This window comes from Myotis lucifugus, unplaced genomic scaffold (assembly GCF_000147115.1).
Source record: "Myotis lucifugus unplaced genomic scaffold, Myoluc2.0 scaffold_3, whole genome shotgun sequence".
Lineage (NCBI taxonomy): Eukaryota > Metazoa > Chordata > Mammalia > Chiroptera > Vespertilionidae > Myotis > Myotis lucifugus.
In genome coordinates, this window is record NW_005871051.1 from 6,365,915 (window position 1) to 6,384,341 (window position 18,427).

Here is an 18,427-nt window from a genome sequence, read left to right on the forward strand (position 1 = left end):
GATGGCGGCATAGGTAAACACCGGCGTTTGCTGCCTCAAACAACCACTTCAAAAATACAACTAAAAGACGGAACGGACATCATCCAGAACCACAGGAAGGCTGGCTGAGTGGAAATTCTACAACTAGAAGGAAAGAGAAAAGCATACCGAGACTCAGAGGAGGCGCAGTGGGGAAGTAAAATACTAAGGTACAGAAGCGCATGTGGAGTGGGCTGGCGGCTGAGGGCGCAGTTGTTGTTTTCAATCGGGAGGGAGTCTTAGGCTCTGAGCTCCAGTTCTGGGCAAGTCTCTGGGGACCCAGACTCATACGGGAGAAGCAGGACTGTCTGGCATCGGTCGGAACTCGAGGGCAGCTTTCTCTCGGAGGGGCTTGCAGCGATTGTCGAGACACTGAGAAGTGGAGCCTCTGAGAGCAGCCATAACTGCTAGCCCTGCCCTGTTGATCCCTTGGGACCCGCCCTGCCCAAGCCCTGCAGGGAGGCTTTTGCTGGATACCCTAAGGCAGAGGCTAGATTAGCACCTCCCTAGAGATCCAGGAGCCAGTGTACCCAGAGGTCAGAGTGGGACCATCCAGTTTGCAGCTCCGTGGAACCATAAAGGACACACTCAGGGGGCAGACTCAGTGAGCACCAAAGCCCCATTGAAGCAAGTCTTGCCCTGGAGGGGTGTCTCTAGCACAAAAGTTATCCCACTGCAGACACAGCGGAATCTCACAGCCAATTGGCCTGGAGGTCAATTCCTCCCAGTGATACCTACAACAATCAAGGCTTAACTACAACAAGACTGTGCACAAAGACCACAAGGGGGTGCACCAAGAGTGTCTTCCTCAGGTAATTGGAGAGGCTGAACCACTGGATCCTAGAGGACACTTAGCACAGAAAACCACTTTATCAACACAGGGAACCATAAAAAATGCAGAGACAAAGAAAAAGGACACAAATGACAGAAATGGAGGAAAGCAAACTACTGTATATAAAGTTCAAAACCACACTTTTAAGGTTTTTCAAGAATTTTCTAGAAACTGCCGATAAACTTAATGAGACCTACAAGAAATCTAATGAGACCCTCGAGGTTGTGATAAAGGACCAACTAGAAATTAAGCATACACTGACTGAAATAAAGAATATTATACAGAGACCCAACAGCAGACTAGAGGATCGCAAGAATCAAGTCAACGATTTGAAATGCGAAGAAGCAAAAAACACCCAACCGGAAAAGCAAAATGAAAAAAGAATCCAAAAATATGAAGATAGTGTAAGGAGCCTCTGGGACAGCTTCAAGCGTACCAACATCCGAACTATAGGGGTGCCAGAAGAAGAGAGAGAGCAAGATATTGAAAACCTATTTAAAGAAATAATGACAGAAAACATCCCCTACCTGGTGAAAGAAATAGACTTACAAGTCTAGGAAGTGCAGAGAACCCCAAACAAAAGGAATCCAAAGAGGACCACACCAAGACACATCATAATTAAAATGCCAAGAGCAAAAGACAAAGAGAGAATCTTAAAAGCAGCAAGAGAAAGAAAGTCAGTTACCTACAAGGGAGTACCCATACGACTGTCAGCTGATTTCTCAACAGAAACTTTGCAGGCCAGAAGGGAGTGGCAAGAAATATTCAAAATGATGAATAGCAAGAACCTACAACCAAGATTATTTTATCCAGCAAAACTATCATTCAGAAGTGAAGGTCAGATAAAGAGCTTCACAGATAAGAAAAAGCTAAAGGAGTTCATCACCACCAAACCAGCATTATATGAAATGCTGAAAGGTATCCTTTAAGAAGAAGAAGAAGAAAAAGGTAAAGATACAAATTATGAACAACAAATACACATCTATCAACAAGTGAATCTGAAAATCAAGTGAATAATCTGATGAACAGAATGAACTGGTGATTATAATATAATCAGGGGCATAGAAAGGGAGTGGACTGACTATTCTTGTGGGGGAAAGAGGTGAGGGGGATGCGGGAAGAGACTGGGCAAAAATCGTGCACCTATGGATGAGGACAGTGGGTGGGGAGTGAGGGCAGAGGGTGGGGTGGGAACTGGGTGGAGGGGAGTTATGGAAGGAAAAAAGAGGAACAACTGTAATAATCTGAACAATGAAGATTAAAAAAAAAAAAAGACAAAACGGACATCATCCAGAACCACAGGAAGGCTGTGCGAGTGGAAATTCTACAACTAGAAGGAAAGAGAAAAGCACACTGAGACTCAGAGGAGGTGTGGAAGTGAAGTGCAGAGGTACGGAGTCGCACGCGGAAAGGGCTGGCAACTGAGGACACGGCTGTCTTTTTCAATCGGGAATGAGTCTCAAACTCCCAACTGCTCTGAAGGCCAGTTCTGGGCGAGTCTCTGGGGACCCAGACTCATACAGGGAGAAACTGGACTGTCTCGCAGCAGGCGGAACTCGAGGGTGGCTTTCTCTCAGAGGAGCCTGCAGTGATTATCGCAGAACAGTGAGACCCGGGTCCTCTTAGGGCAGGGCTGAGGATCAGCCATAGCTGTTTGCTCCCCCTGTTGATTCCCTGAGACCCCGCCCCACCCAAGCTGTGCTCAAAGGCTTTTGCATATGAATGCCCTGGCCCTTTGCAATCTAAAATTACCTAACAAACTGCAGCTGGGTCAGAGAGACCCAGAACATCCAAAAGAAGGCCCAAGGCCCCACAGCAGCTTGCATTGCTTCACAGCTGGGCCTCATTTAGGCACCTCCAAACTCCAAACCAGGGGTCCTCAAACTTTTTAAACAGAGGGCCAGTTCACTGTCCCTTAGACCGTTGGAGGGCTGGACTACAGTTTAAAAAAAACTATGAACAAATTCCTATGCACACTTCACATATCTTATTTTGAAGAAAAAAACAAAACGGAAACAAATACAATATTTGTATTTGCATGAGGCCTGCAAGCTGTAGTTTGAGGACCCCTGCTCCAAACAAAGAAAAGGAATCTGAAGATCTCTCCGTAGCTCCTGCTGGGTAGTCACAGGCAGAGGCTAAATTAGCACCTCCTAAGATCCAAGTGCCAGTGTACCCAGTGGTCAGAGTGGACCATCCAGATTATAACTCCTCAGATCCATAAGGGACACACTCAGAGGGAAGACTCAGTGAGCACAAAAGCCCCACTGAAGCAAGTCTTGCCCCATAAGGGTGTCTTCAGCACAGAAGTTCTCCCACTATAGACACAGCTGATTCTCACAGCCAATTGGCCTGGAGGTCAATTCCTCCCAGTGATACCTACAACAATCAAGGCTTAACTACAACAAGACTGTGCACAAAGCCCATAAAGGGGTGTACTAAGAGTGTCTTCCTCAGGTAATTGGGGAGGCTGAGCCACTGGGCCCTATAGGACACCTAGCAAACAAAGCCATTCTGCCAACACAGGGAAGCAGCCAAAATGCAGAGACAAAGAAACAGGTCACAAATGACAGAAATGGAGGAAAGCAAACTACTGGATATAGAGTTCAAAACCATGGTTATAAGGTTTTTCAACAATTTTCTAGAAACCGCTGATAAATTTAGTGAGACCCTCGAGGATATGAAAAAGGACCAACTAGAAATTAAGCATACACTGACTGAAATAAAAAATATTATACAGAGACCCAACAGCAGACTAGAGGATCCCAAGAATCAAGTCAAAGATTTGAAATACGAAGAAGCATAAAACGCCCAACCGGAAAAACAAAAAGAAAAAAAAATCCAAAAATATGAAGATAGTGTAAGGAGCCTCTGGGACAGCTTCAAGCGTACCAACATCCGAATTATAGGGGTGCCAGAAGAAGAGAGAGAGCAAGATATTGAAAACCTATTTAAAGAAATAATGACAGAAAACTTCCCCTACCTGGTGAAAGAAATAGACTTACAAGTCCAGGAAGCGCAGAGAACCCCAAACAAAAGGAATCCAAAGAGGACCACACCAAGACACATCATAATTAAAATGCCAAGAGCAAAAGACAAAGAGAGAATCTTAAAAGCAGCAAGAGAAAAACAGTTAGTTACCTACAAGGGAGTACCCATATGACTGTCAGCTGATTTCTCAACAGAAACTATGCAGGCCAGAAGGGAGTGGCAAGAAATATTCAAAATGATGAATAGCAAGAACCTACAACCAAGATTACTTTATCCAGCAAAGCTATCCTTCAGAATTGAAGGTCAGATAAAGAGCTGCACAGATAAGGAAAAGCTAAAGGAGTTCATCACCACCAAACCAGTATTATATGAAATGCTGAAAGGTATCTTTTAAGAAGATAAATAATTTGATGAACATAATAAACTGGTGAATATAATAGAATCAGGGACATAGAAAGGGAGTGGACTGACATTTCTCAGGGGGGAAGGGGTGTGGCGGGTGCGGGAAGAGACTGGACAAAAATCATACACCTATGGATGAGGACAGTGGCAGGGGTAAGGACAGAAGGTGGGGTGGGAACTGGGTGGAGAGGAGCTATGGGGGGGGGGGGAAAGAGGAACAACTGTAATAATCTGAACAATAAAGGTTTAATTAAAAAAAATTAAAACAATGTATACACATAAAGATAAAATATTAAATCTTACTAAAGGGCTTTTACTGAAAAGTAGCAACCAGCTTTGCCTTTAATTCAACTAAATGACTAGTATTTCTGTTGAATGTGTTAGGTATTACAGTGTGTGAAAACATTGCCATGGTATCAAGATAGTATCCACTATCCGCACTCTCCCCATTCTGCCAGAGGTTCTGTCAGTGACTGAGCCTAACAGCCAGCTGGCAGGTGGAGGCAGATCCTGGGAGCTTGCAGAGGCTTGTGGACCCACCTCTGGGCCCTGTCCTGGTAAAAGCTGGCCTTGCCATGCCCACAGAGGCAGCCACAAACTGTGGCTCACTTGTAGCTTCAAACAGGTTGCCAAGGGCCAGGAATAGGATTTATTTGATATTTACAACAGAACATTTCAACCCAAAGCAGCAGAATATATTCTTCTCCAATGTACATGGAACCGTCTCAAAGATAGAGCATGTGGGGACACAACAGAACCAGAGGATGGATACATGGAACAGACTGACATGTCAGAGGGGAGGTGGGAGGGGGAATTGGATGAAAGAAGGTGAAGAGATTAGTCAAAGGATATATACGCATAGCCCCTGGAGACAGACAACAGTATGGTGAAGGCCAGGGCAGGGGGAAAAGGTGGGGAAAATGGGGGACATCTATAATCGTGTCAACAATTGAAAAAAAGGAAGGGAAGCATAATTAAATAATATTATGTTTAAATAAAAACTAGTAATACAAACATTACTATTGATTCTACTAAAAATTGTAAACAATTGTGTAAGAGAACCATATCAGTAATTCAATACAAAAGTCTAAAATTTATCAATCAATAAATAGCAGTGTACCAAAATTTATTACAAAATGGAGGCTGATAACAACAAAAAAAGCAGTTAGAATTTGAAAGTGGAATGTGACTGGGTAATAGGGAGGGCTTGAGAGGGATAGTTTTTTTGGTAATAGGTCTTTTGGTTCTACTTGACTTTTTAAACATTCATATATTTTATTTTGACAGTTTTGAGGGCGTTCAGAATAAAATAAGTATGGCTATTTTGTTTAAAGTCCTTTCGGTTTTTGTTTTCTGATTAGTGTAAGTAATACAATTATTTTTTAGATTGGTTTGGTATTAAGCCTAAGCAACAGCTTACTCATCCTGTAGACTAGCTGAAATAAGGCAATGAGCCAACAATAGTATTCTACTTTTGTTTGTTACCTCGAGACTGGGAAACTTTTTCCAACTAGAATCTAGCCACTAATATAGAGGATCTTGTTCTTAAGTTCTGGTTCAAATTCTTATCTGATCAATGCTCTCTTTAGCTCTGGGTACTATTGTGGTGTAATATGACTTTTTGTATTTCACTTTTTAGAGGCTTTGCACAACACCTTTAGTGAGCTTCATTTTGAGGTAGTGCATTACAAAGATGCCACAGCAAAGACAATCTGTGAGATCCTGAAAGACTACCAACGCATGGACCACAATGGCAAAGACTGCTTCATCTGCTGCATCCTTTCCCATGGAGACAAGGGCATCGTCTATGGCTGCGATGGGCAGGAAGCCCCCATCTATGAGCTGACCTCTTACTTCACTGGTTTGAAGTGCCCTTCCCTTGCAGGCAAACCGAAAATCTTTTTTATCCAAGCTTGCCAAGGGGATAACTACCAGAAAGGCATAGCTGTTGAGACCGACTCAGAGGAGAAGGAAGCCTATTTAGAAATGGACTCGAACCAGAAGAGAAATATCCCAGATGAGGCTGACTTTCTGCTGGGGATGGCCACTGTGAACAACTGTGTTTCCTACCGAAACCCCACAGAGGGGACCTGGTATATCCAGTCACTGTGCCAGAGTCTGAGAGAAAGATGTCCTAGGTAATTCCTGCCTACTCAACCCGTCATGCATCTATACATGTCCAGCTGTGGGCCTCAGAGCTGTACTTCCCATGTCAGTTGCAAAGTGGGAGAGAGGACAAGTCTTAACATCTTTAGTCACAGAGAGAAAAAAACTGATACTTACTGAGGAGTTCCCCTTTTTAGCACCTCAAAGGACAGGCAGGAAGGATGCTAGGAAGGATGGTGAAGTCATATAGTCCAGCTCTGTATTTGGGCAGAATCATGACTGTGCCACCTTAACTAGAAAAATTCTAAGAAGTCTTCTAAAAAGGCAATAACCCATTTCAATGTGTACTATCCTCCAGCTCTGTCAAAAGTTCCATAATAGCTAACTGACCTCACACCCTCTTGGTATATAAATCCTTTATTGTTGTACTCATCTGGCCTGATTTAAAGCCACAAAATATAGGAAAATCGCCTTTCCTCATTTAAATATCCCACAATTCTTTTAGTTACATGAAGTTTTGTATGTCACAGTTCACCCAAATGCACACACAACAGACAGATGAATAGCAAGGAATCTTCTGCTAGGTTCCTTCTAGTTCAGTATTATTATGTTTAAAGTGTATGAAGAATGAGAATTTCTATGGCGGATAAAGGAGTGAACCATAACATCAACACTATGTTTTCATTTTGTGATTCAGACCATGAATCCTGCAAGGTTAGGGGGCGGTGGATGTGGGGGTGGGGGTGGGGCTATTTGCCGAGGTAGATGAACAGGTGGCCCAATTAAACTGGATAGCGAGACTGGTGAGAAAGGGGTGGTGTGGCTGCACGAGACACTGGATTTTCACTTCCCATAAGTTTGGTTGCATCATGGATGAATCCACAGAAGCAATGTCACTTTGGGGCAGAGGATGTTAGGGATCATTGAGAGGATAATGGGGGCAAGTAACACAGAAGCTGGAGTAGAGTGAGGTACAAACAGATTGGGAGGGGAAGAAACCAAATCTCATGTTAACACTGAGGTTTCTGATGGTCTGCAGAGATCCTGAGGAAACCAAAGGTAAGTTATTAAGCTCTGAAACATCCTTTACCTAAAATGCTATGGTAGGTCTTGGTTTAGCAACTTATTTCATCTGCCTAAGGTTTTTTAAAAATATATTTTTTATTGATTTCAGAGAGGAAGTGAGAGGGAGAAAGAGACAGAAGCATCAATGATGAGAGAGAACCAAAGATCGGCTGCTTCTTGCACGCCCACTATTGGGGATGGAGCCCACAACCCAGGCATGTGCTCTGACCAGGAATCGAACTGTGACCTTCTGGTTCATAGGTCGATGCTCAACCACTGAGCCACGCCAGCTGGGCTTGCCTGATGTTTTGAGAGAAATAGCTATCATAAGCACAGCAGGTGAACGGGTTTACCAGTGTTTTCCCCTCACAGATGGTCACAATGCTATGTTCTGTTTTCCAGGGGTGATGACATTCTCACCATCCTCACTGAGGTAAACTTTGAAGTGAGCAATAAGGACGACAAGAAGAATATGGGAAAGCAGATGCCACAACCCACTTTCACGCTGAGAAAAAAACTCTACTTCCCCCTCAATTGATGTCGAACACTATGCTTAATTTTTGTACTGTAATGCTTTTACTTTATGCTATCATTTATTTGCACAACACTATGCTTAATTTAATTGTTAATAAGATGCTGCTGCCCCTGCCCTGTTTATTTTATTTTATTTTATTTTATGTTGTTAATCCTCACCTGAGGATATTTTTCCCTTTTTGATGGGCTGCTTCCTGAATGAGCCCCAAGGTAGTGCCCTTGACCGAATTGAACCTGGGACCCTTTGGTCCACAGGCGGACGCTCTATCCACTGTGTCAAACTGGATACGTCCCCCCCCGCCCCCCAGTTTTTGAAGGCAGAGAGGGGAGAGAATGGGAGTCATGACAATTTAATTTTTATGCAGATTGAAGCCTAAATTTCTGGCTTTGCAATGATAGCTAGATATTTATAGCCATAGGCATGATTTTAATTGTATTTTTAATTTGATAAAAAAGTTTTAAAAACTATAGTAGATACAAAGGATAGTAAGTTTAAAAGAAATGCGACATTACAATGGTTCAAATACAGTGGCAGAATGTACTTCACTCATCTCTGATCTGCTTTCAACCCCAAATCATTTAATTCCCTTCAAATCAGCGGTTGACAACCGGTGGTCCTCGGACCACTGGTGGTCCGTGAGGTCCAAAAGGTTGGCGACTGCTGCTTCAAATTGTTAAGAATTGTTTTGTTTTGTACTTTCAGTCCCTCTCTTTCCAAGCCATCCTCCACACTACAATTATATGTAAGGAAAACTTTTCCTTTTTATTCATACTAACTAAAATGACATAAGATAAATTAACAATAGAAAAATAAAATTAACTTTCATACATGCCAGAGTTCACAGAAATATGAGACAAAAAAAGATTGCCCTGACCAGTTTGGCTCAGTGGATAGAGCATGGGCTTGTGGACTGAAGGGTCCTGGGTTCGATTCCCGTCAAGGGCATGTACCTTCCTTGGTTGCGGGTACATGAATCGATGTTTCTCTCTCATCGATGTTTCTACCTTTCTATCCATCTTTTTCTCCCTTCCTCTCTGTAAAAAATCAATAAAATATATTTTTTTAAAAGTTATCACATCAGGCAGATTTTTATATCTTTTAGACACAATAACAATAAATTTGAGAAGAATTTATAAGACAAAGAAGTTTGGTCTTAATTAGTAAAGAAATAACAAGTTTTGTTTACACAGCCTTCTTGGCCCTAAATTCCCTATCTGATAATATTGATGCCTTCTACCCTCTTCATACAGGGTTGGGGGTAGGGGGGGCTTTCACATGGGACATGTATTTCTGACTTTCAGGGGAATAAAACAGGGTCAGAGTGTCCGTCTTGTACTGTTGTGTCTCAAGTAACTTGCACTACACGCTTCTTTAAAATACAAATTGGAAAATACTATTTCTTGCATTAAAAGCTTTTAAAAACCCAAAATGGTTTTACAAATCAGTTACAATCTATTTCCAAATTCCCTTTTCAGCCTTTCCTCTTATTGCTCTTGTAGTATATGCATTTTTCTGTACATGCTCGATTTGCTTTTCTGCTAGCATTTCTGTGCTTTATTCATGCTTTTAAAATTATAATTTCATTTGAAATACTAATGAATTATCTTGTTTTTAAAAGCTAATTAAGTTTTTTTAAAAAAATTAGTTTTTCAAAAGTACTTCTAGTTAAAATATAACTTAACTTTACTGTTCGCACGAGATTGTTTTGCTTGTTTTGTTTTATTCCAATGGCATCTCACAGGTGGAAAATGTTTGGATCACAGATACATTTTACTTGAACCCCCCAATGTTGGCTCACACCATTGTATTTTTAAAAAATGTGTTGTTCAGCCCTAGCTGGTTTGGCTCAGTTGATAGAGCATCGGCCTGCAGACTGAAGGTTCGATTCTGATCAAGGGCACACGCCTTTGCAGGCTCGATTCCCCAATAAGAGGCATGCAGGAGGCAGCCAATCAATGATTCTCTTTCATCATTGATGTTTTTATCTCTCTCTCCCTCTCCCTCCCTCTCTGAAATCAATATTTTAAAAAAATGTGTTGTTCATATTTAAAAATTGGGAGATGTGATATAAAAACTAGAATACCTTCTCTTGAAAAATCAGAATATTTGATCCCATTAACTCCATACTCCTGTATGGCAGCAATGGAATGGTTTCTCTCACTGCCTCCCCCCTCTAGTCCCCTCTATTGAAGCTGCTGCCAATTACCAATTATTGTTTTGGTCAGATAGTTTTTCTTTATGTGCAGCCCATTTCACTTATTTATGTTGCCTGCACAGTGGCATTTGAATTCTAGCAATGGTTTAGAGAATCTGGCAAGAATTATCAGAAACTCTTCCTAAATCACAGGTTAGGGAATGTGATTGAGAGGTGAGAGAGTGGGGACACATGTGAAAAAGAAAGGTTTTTGAAATCAAACCAATAAATTTTTTCTTGCTAGCTAAATGCCCCACGTACAGTCCAAAATATAGTTAACATTTTATAGGAAGAAAATTTTCAGATCAGTGTCTTCATAATAAAAATATGTAAAGGTGGAAGAGAAAATAGTACACCCAGAGAAAGCCCAGCTCTAGCTACAGAGCACATCACTTTTCAGTGAAAATCATGAAAAAAAATCTATGTAATTGAGATGAGAATTCAAACATTCCCAACCACTCAGAAGAAAGCAAATTGTGAAAAGATGAAAGCAGAATCAAGGCAACCCCAAAACCAAACCCATCTTATGCATTTCTCAAGAAAACCTACAGGAGTACTCTAGGCTCACAGAGATGCTGTTCCTACCAACTCCGATGCTGGAGAACAACTTTTCTGCTCATAATTCTTGTCTTTTGTTGCTACCCTCTTCTAAAGTCTCAGTATCATCCTCATAAATAGTAATACAGGTTGACCTTCCAGATCGTTCTTCATAAATTCCTCCATTCTTGGTATTTATCTTTTGCCTATAAAGAAAGAGAAAATGTATCACTATAGACTCAAAGAGTAGACAGTGGGGTAGGATATCTGGAGAGAGAGAAGTGTGGTTTCATTCTTTCACTGGGGGCAGTCTCACTTATTACTTGCAGTAGTTTTGAATTTAGTGAGACAGGATATGTGGGTGACCAAATGCCCATGTGAGGAATTTTCCACTAAATCAACATAATAAATAAGTTCCCTTTATTAAAGTATTGACCGAAATTTATTTCAATAATTTTTTAAAAATATTTTTATTGAGTTTATTTCAGAGAGGGAGAGAAAGATAGAAACATCAATGATGAGAGAGAATCATTGATTGGCTGCCTCCTGCACACCCCATACTGGGGATCAAGCCTGCAACGCGGGCATATGCCCTGACCAGGAATCGAACCCGTGACCTCCAGGTTCATAGGTTGACGCTCAACCACTGAGCCACACCGGCCGGGCTATTTCAATAATTTAAGATGCATCTTCAGGTTGCAGTTTAATTTCTGACCTAAAATTGATTTCCACAGGAACCCAATATAGCTGCATCTAAGGGTAAACCACTAACACCTACACCCCTAAACTCTCAGGGGAGATGTTTAAAAATGATCTTTCGTTTTTTAAATCCTGAATACACTTAGAGAGTCTCAGATAAATACCATGTATCATTTTGCATAAAAACTGAGACACGGCACCATTTCAAACAAACTGGCGGGGGGTGGGGGGGCGGGGAATTCAAGTTGGAATCCTATTAGTCTGTAGGCAGAGGCAGTCTCTGGAGGCTTTGAGTCTTTGCCTGATCCAATGAGTCAGAAACAGCCTTTAACACTGTCCTGCATCAGAGATGGGAGAGGTGTAGAGGATCTACCTAAAACATAGTTACAAACCCAAACAGCCAAAATTAGGAGACAAAGAAACAACCCCCAAATGAAAGAACTACAGAATTCTCCAGAAGAAGAGATAAATGAAGCAGAGATAAGAAATTTATCTGAAACAAGAATTGAGAGTAATGATGGTAAAATGCTCAACAGCGTGAAAAAAAGAGATAGTAACTATCAAATGAACTGTTTGACCACAGCAGGTAAATTCTGTGGCCAGGCTCACTGTGAATATCTTCCTCCTGAAAGTGCCTGTGCTTTGGCTTCATTAGGAAACACCTGAGTTCATCTTCACCTATTCCTCACCCAACCCCCTCCCCATTCCTAAAGATAAGTCAGCCATGTTTTTGCGCCCCATTCACACCTCAGATGAATGTTTTCTTCTCTCAGGAGCTGTATGGTGAATTTAAACTTCTCTTCCGTTTCAGCAAGCTTGGTCTGGAGTGTTTTCTCCAGATTTGCCACCGCAGCTTTCTGAAAGACATGTATATTTTAATAGCTATCTTTTCCCAACCAGAGCTGTATGGCTGAGCTACACAGAGACCTGGGATCCTCCCACAAATGCCCATCCTCACTCCAGCCAGGACTCACCTCCTTCTGGAGTTCCATCTGGGTTTGGTAGAGGGTGGTGTTCAGTGATTCCAGGATAACAGCTTGTGCATGCAACTCTTCCTCTATGATCTGTGTAAGAAGAAACTGTTTTGGGACAGCATGATGGTATCTGCCCATTTATTCTCTTCTCCAGGTACCTGGACTAGAATGTGCAGCATTGACTTTACTCCTTCTTCTGCACCATTCAGTCACTATGCCCTGTTAACCCTACGCCCTCCCTTTGTCTTCCCCATCCATACCCTCCTTTGCAAGCTCACTGTCACTGCTCCAGAGCCAGTCCTCACCAGAGCTCACATGGGTTGTCACAACAGCTAGCAATTATTCATTCATTAAACAAGTATTTATTAAATATCAACGATAGATCCCAACTATATGACATTCTGGAAAAGGCAAAACTATAGAGTTAGTAAAAAGATCAGTGGTGCCCTGACCCATTTGGCTCAGTGGATAAAACGTCGGCCTGCGGACTGAGGGGTCCCGGGTTCGATTCTGGTCAAGGGCATGTACCTTGGTTGCGGGCACATCCCCAGTGGAGGGTGTGCAGGAGGCAGCTGATCAACGTTTCTCTCTCATCGATGTTTCTAGCTCTCTGTCTCTCTCCCTTCCTCTCTGTAAAAAATCAATAAAATATATTTTTAAAAAAAGATCAGTGGTTGCTAAGGGTTGGGAGGGAAAGGGAAGGATGTATACGTGGAGAACAGAAGATCTTTAGGTTAGAGAAATTATTTTGTATGATACTACAATGGTGACTTTATAACATGATTGACAAAAATTATAGAATGTACAACACAAATAATGAACCCTAATGTAAACTATGAACCTTAGTTAAAAATAATATATTAATAGTAGTTTATCAGCTGTAACAAATGTAACACACCAATGCAAGATATTAATAATAGAGGAAGTTGTGTGGGGATGGGGAGTGTATGTGAAATCTCTGTACTTTCTGCTTATTTTTTCTGTAAACTTAACCGTGCTCTAAAAAAAAGTCTGTTAATTAGAAACAAAAAACCTACTATAGGAATGGGCTTTGGAGCAAGGTAGATCCAGTGTATTAGGTACTATGAATATTACGATGAGCAAGACAAATATAACTCCTACTCTTATGGGGGACACATTCTAGTGAGGAAAAGATAAAAAATTAAATAAAAGCAAACAAAATAATTACAATAGTAGATTAAAAACAAATCCAGGATGCAGGTGGAGGACACAGTATAAGTGTTGGATCTACTTTAGAGAGATGGTGAAGTGACTATAAAAATGGACCAGCCCTACCTAGCTGGTTAGGCTCAGTGGATAAAGCGTCGGCCTGCAGACCAAAGGGTTCTGGGTTTGATTCAGGTCAAGGGCATATATCTTGGTTGCAGGCTCCTCCCTGGCCCCAGTCCTGGTTGGGGCTCATGCGGGAGGCAACTAATTTATGTATTTCTCTCACATTGATGTTGCTCTCTGTCTTTCCCTCTCCTACTCCTCTAAAAATCAATGGAAAAATACCTTCAGGTGAGGATTAAAAAAAGAAAAGGGACTAGATTAGGATCTGCTTTCAGGAGCCAGGCTCATTTAACTCTTACCATCCGCATAGCTATTCCCATGTAGAGGAACCTCCCACTCTGCATAAACTTGAAGGGCATCATCTACTGCAACTGCATTGTACAAAGCAGGTCATTTTGCATTTTTTTCATTGATTTATTCATTCAAAAAAATCAGTTGCTATTTACAGAATGTCTGTGAAATGCCAGGCACTGTTCTAGAAACTGGGATTAGTGGTAAAGAAAATAGACAAAAATCCCTGCCTTTATTGAGTTTATCAGGCTAGATGGTTATAAGTCTGTGTAGAAAAGTAAAACAGGGAGCCGTAACCGGTTTGGCTCAGTGGATAGACCGTCAGCCTGTGGACTGAAGGGTCGCGGGTTCGATTCCGGTCGAGGGCATGTACCTTGGTTGCAGGCACATCCCCAGTGGGGGGCGTGCAGGAGACGGCTGATCGATCTCTCTCATCGATGTTTCTGACTCTCTATCCCTCTCCCTTCTTCTATGTAAAAAAATCAATAAAATATATTTTAAAAAAAAGAAAAAGAAAAGTAAAACAGGGAAAAGGAAGTGCCAGGCGTGTTGTTGAGTGGCCCCTGAGAAGGTAGCATTTGAGTGAAGACTGGAAGGCAGTGAGGAAGCTAGCGATGTGGATATCTGGCAAAGAACTTTTCAGGAGGCGAGATCATCAAGCGCAAAGACTCCAAAGTGGGAGCATCCTAGCCTGGTAAACAGCAAGAAGTCCAGGGCCACTGGAGTGGCATGATGGAGAGAAACAAACCAAAGGAAATGAGGTTGTGGGGGAAAGAGTCCCCAGCACGGAGTAGGTGAAACAATCCCCAGAACCAACACAGGACTGGGAATAGCTCAGATTCCTACCAGCCAGGGTAGAAAAGCCCTTCTGTACATAGTATTGGGTAGACTACTCAGAAGGGTATCATTTCAGTAGTGGGGAAAAATTCGGCCCAAAACTGCTGTAATTCTGCTTAACACAGCTTAAAAGAAAACATTGAAAAGCTCAAACTGTATCCAAGTAACTTAACTGAATCCCAGAACAAAGCTCAAGAATATTTAAAGGAATACAAAAATATTCAGCATCCAAAAAGGTAAAATTCACAATGGCTTACATCCAATGAAAAAATTACCCAGTCAAGGGCACATATCTTGGTTGCAGGCTCCTCCCTGGCCCGGGCCCTGGTTGGGGCTCATGCAGGAGGTAACTAATTTATAGCTAATCAGTAGACAAGCTCGGTAAAGTAGTTATAAGAGTACACTGTGGCGACTGTCAGGGGGTGGAGGGTAAACGGAGATGGAGGAGGATATAAGGAGAAAAATAGTGATGGATGGAAACTTTACTTGGGGTGGTGAATATACAATACAGTGTACAGATGATGCATTGTAGAATTGTGCACCTGAAACCTGTATAGTTTTGTTAACCAGTGTCACCCCAATACATTCACTAAAAAGGGGGAGAAAAAGAATACACGGGATCTATCTTTCTCCAAAGCCCATTCCTTCACTTTGTAGGACATTGCAATCTGTTTGCCCAACAATATTGAAGCCCTGCCTGGATTCTAAGGTATCATTCCATGCCTTCATAATGGCTAACCATGTCCCAAACGTGTCCATTCTGGATCCAAATTAAATTTTCAGTGAAAGATGAATCACAAGGCACTTTGTGGGTCTGAAGGGTTTCCCTTCAGGTACCTTCCACATGGAAGTCTCAGGAGAGAGTTCCCTGAGGGGCTGGGGTGGGGGTGAGGATAACGTAAACTCCAAGTTTTAAGGAAAGGCTTGGAGTTAGAGTTCCAAGGGGGCAGGATGGTACTTTTCAGAGGTTGAAGGAAAGAATTTGGCATTTTAATATTTAATCCTTTTGTGGTTTGAGCCATACTAGAAATGAAAGGCCTTTGACATTGAAGATTACACAATATATTGCCCATATATTTGTCCAAATCAGGCTCTAAAAAGACACTACTGGCTTTGTTTTACAGATAATTCTAAAATCCTTTTTGACTTATTGATTTCAGCAAACTCAGCTTTAGTTCTTCTGTGGGTTTTTTGTGTGTTTTCTTTTTAACAGTTTTGGGGAAATTATCATTGATTCCATTTATTGACAGTATATAATTTTACTGATGTATTTGTAAGGTGCTAACTCCACAGAAAAAAAATGAGAAAGCTTACCTCGTTGGTCTTTTTCAGCTCCTTTAATTGCAAGGTGTCCTTTTCATGTTGTTTCAAGAGCTCCTAAAAGTAATTTTATTTGAAAAAGGTCAGCAATGGGTTCTGGCACTTCTCTAAAAAAACTAGGAAAACCAGAATAAAATTCAGAAATATAATATAATAGTTACCAAAGTTTACATGTTGGTTTCATGAAGCACATATCGTTAACTAATGGCATCGCATGTTGAAGTTAAATAATGAAAATCTCACTTATGTTAAACCATAGCGCATTGACAAATAGTAAAAGAAATATTTTCTTCAAAGGCTTTTCTGGTTAGCATACAGATTTAGTACTGCTAACTATGCAGTTCTCCACAAATTGAACTTTATACTCAAAGCAATTCCAGTCAAAATACCAGCAGGTTTTCTTAACAAGATAATTATAAAATTTATATAGAAATACAGAGGATACAGAAAACCAAAATAATCTTGAAAAACAAAAGCAAAGTTAGATTTTTACTTCCTGATTTAAAGCTACAGTAATTAAGACAATGTGTTGTTGGCTGAAGCAAAGGCAAATAGTTGAATGGAATAGAGTGGAGAGTCCACCACCCCACTTCCCAGATATGACAAATACACTAAGGCAACACAATAGAGAAAGAAAAGTTTTTTTAAAAAAACAAATCATTCTGGAACAACTGGATATCCTTCAGGGGGGAAAAAAGAACTATGACCTCTATCTCACACACAAAAATTATTCAAAATGGATCATAGAATCATGAAAGCTAAAATTATAAAGCTTTTATTTTGCTTAAAAAAGGATATCTTAATGTCCTTGGAATAGTCAACAGTTTCATAAAGAAGACACAAAAGGCTGTAACCATGAAAGAAAAAACTTGATAGTTAGACTTTTATTAAAATTAAAAACTTCTGCCCATCAAAAGACAACATGAGCCAAATGAAAAGGCACTTGTAAGGAGGCACATGAGCCAAATGAAAAGGCACTCCCACAGGCTGAGAGACAGAATTTGGAATGCATATATCTGACAAAGAATTTGTATCCATAATATAAAAAGTATCCCTACGTATCAATAATAAAAAGACAAACCACCCACTTTTGTTAAATGGCAAAAGACGTGAACCAACAGTTCACAAAAGAAGACATATATATGGTCCAAGGAGGATATACAGTAAATAACTGCCCAACATATTTAGTCATTAGGGAAACTAAAACAGTAACAAAATCTATTTCATACTCATTTGCATGGTCAAAATTAAAATATTAGTAATACTGTTGTCAATGATATGGAGCAACTGGAATTCTTCTCATATATTTAAGACACAGAGTGAAATGGTGGAAAATGGCTTGGTCATCTATATATATAAAAGTCTAATATGCAAAGTGTCCCCTCGGGAGTTCGACTGGGAGTTCGATCGCTCACTATGATGTGCGCTGACTACCAGGGGGCAGCGCGGAGTGAAGGAAGGCCCCAGCTGGTGGCCAGCAGCTGGGGAAGGGAGGCCCTGGCCGGTGGCCGGCAGCCTCTAGGGACCCCGAATTTCATGCACTGGGCCTCTAGTTTCTCATGAAGTTAAACTTATACCCACCCTCGATCTCAGCAATAGTACTCCTCGGTATGCCAAAGAGAAATGAAAGCAAATGTCTACAAAAGCATTTGTACAGGATATTTATAGAAACTTTATTTGTAAAAGTCAAAAAACGAAAACCACCAAAATCTCCCCAAACAGGGAAATGGTGAATGCATTATCTGATATTCCTATAAATGAATATTACTGGATAATAAAAAAGGAAAACATAACTGATATGAACACCAAATGAGTAAATTTCACAGACATTACATTGAGGAAAAATAAAAGCTATAAGCAAAAGAGCATATATTGTATGATTCCATTTACATGAAGTTTAAAAATAAGAAAAGCCCTAAAGAGTTTGGCTGAGTGGATGGAGTGTCGGCCTGCAGACTGAAAGGTCCTGGGTTCGATTCTGGTCAAGGGCATGTACCTTGGTTGTGGGCACATTCCCAGTGGGAGGTGTGCAGGAGGCAGCTGATCGATGTTTCTCTCTCATCAATGTTTCTAACTCTCTATCCCTCTCTCTTGCTCTCTGTAAAAAATCAATAAAATATGTTTAAAAAATAAGAAAAAACAATCTATGGTGGCAGGAATCAAAAGAGTAGTTGTCTTGGGGCAAATCTGACAGAGGGAGGGATTACTGGAAAGGAACACTAGAGTGCTCTCTGGGTTGATGAAATGTTCTAGATCTTGATTTGGGTGTTGGTTACATGGATATATACATTTGTCAAAACTCATCAAACTATCCATTTAATATCTGTGCATTT

The 18,427-nt window shown here is 41.0% G+C and overlaps 2 protein-coding genes across 3 annotated transcripts in view; one reads left to right on the top strand and one right to left on the bottom strand.

The window, feature by feature from the left end:
• CASP8 (caspase 8) overlaps window positions 1-9,647 on the top strand; it is a 29,783-nt gene extending 20,136 nt beyond the window's left edge. The window contains 2 exon segments of the mRNA XM_023760219.1: window positions 5,883-6,381; window positions 7,817-9,647. Coding sequence (XP_023615987.1) covers window positions 5,883-6,381; window positions 7,817-7,952 — 635 coding nt within the window. The 3' untranslated portion in view covers window positions 7,953-9,647.
• A 238-nt stretch (window positions 9,648-9,885) lies between these two features.
• The window catches only part of ALS2CR12 (amyotrophic lateral sclerosis 2 chromosome region 12), a 34,933-nt gene continuing 26,391 nt past the window's right edge, over window positions 9,886-18,427 (bottom strand). Inside the window, exons 12-15 of one of the 2 annotated variants that reach the window (XM_014461490.2) lie at window positions 16,089-16,151; window positions 12,354-12,443; window positions 12,127-12,236; window positions 9,886-10,886 (exon numbers count right to left, since the gene is read on the bottom strand). In XM_014461490.2, coding sequence (XP_014316976.1) covers window positions 10,760-10,886; window positions 12,127-12,236; window positions 12,354-12,443; window positions 16,089-16,151 — 390 coding nt within the window. In that variant the 3' untranslated portion in view covers window positions 9,886-10,759. Of the gene's footprint in view, window positions 10,887-12,126; window positions 12,237-12,353; window positions 12,459-16,088; window positions 16,152-18,427 lie in introns of both variants that reach the window. The other variant, XM_023760210.1, reaches the window with a different exon arrangement.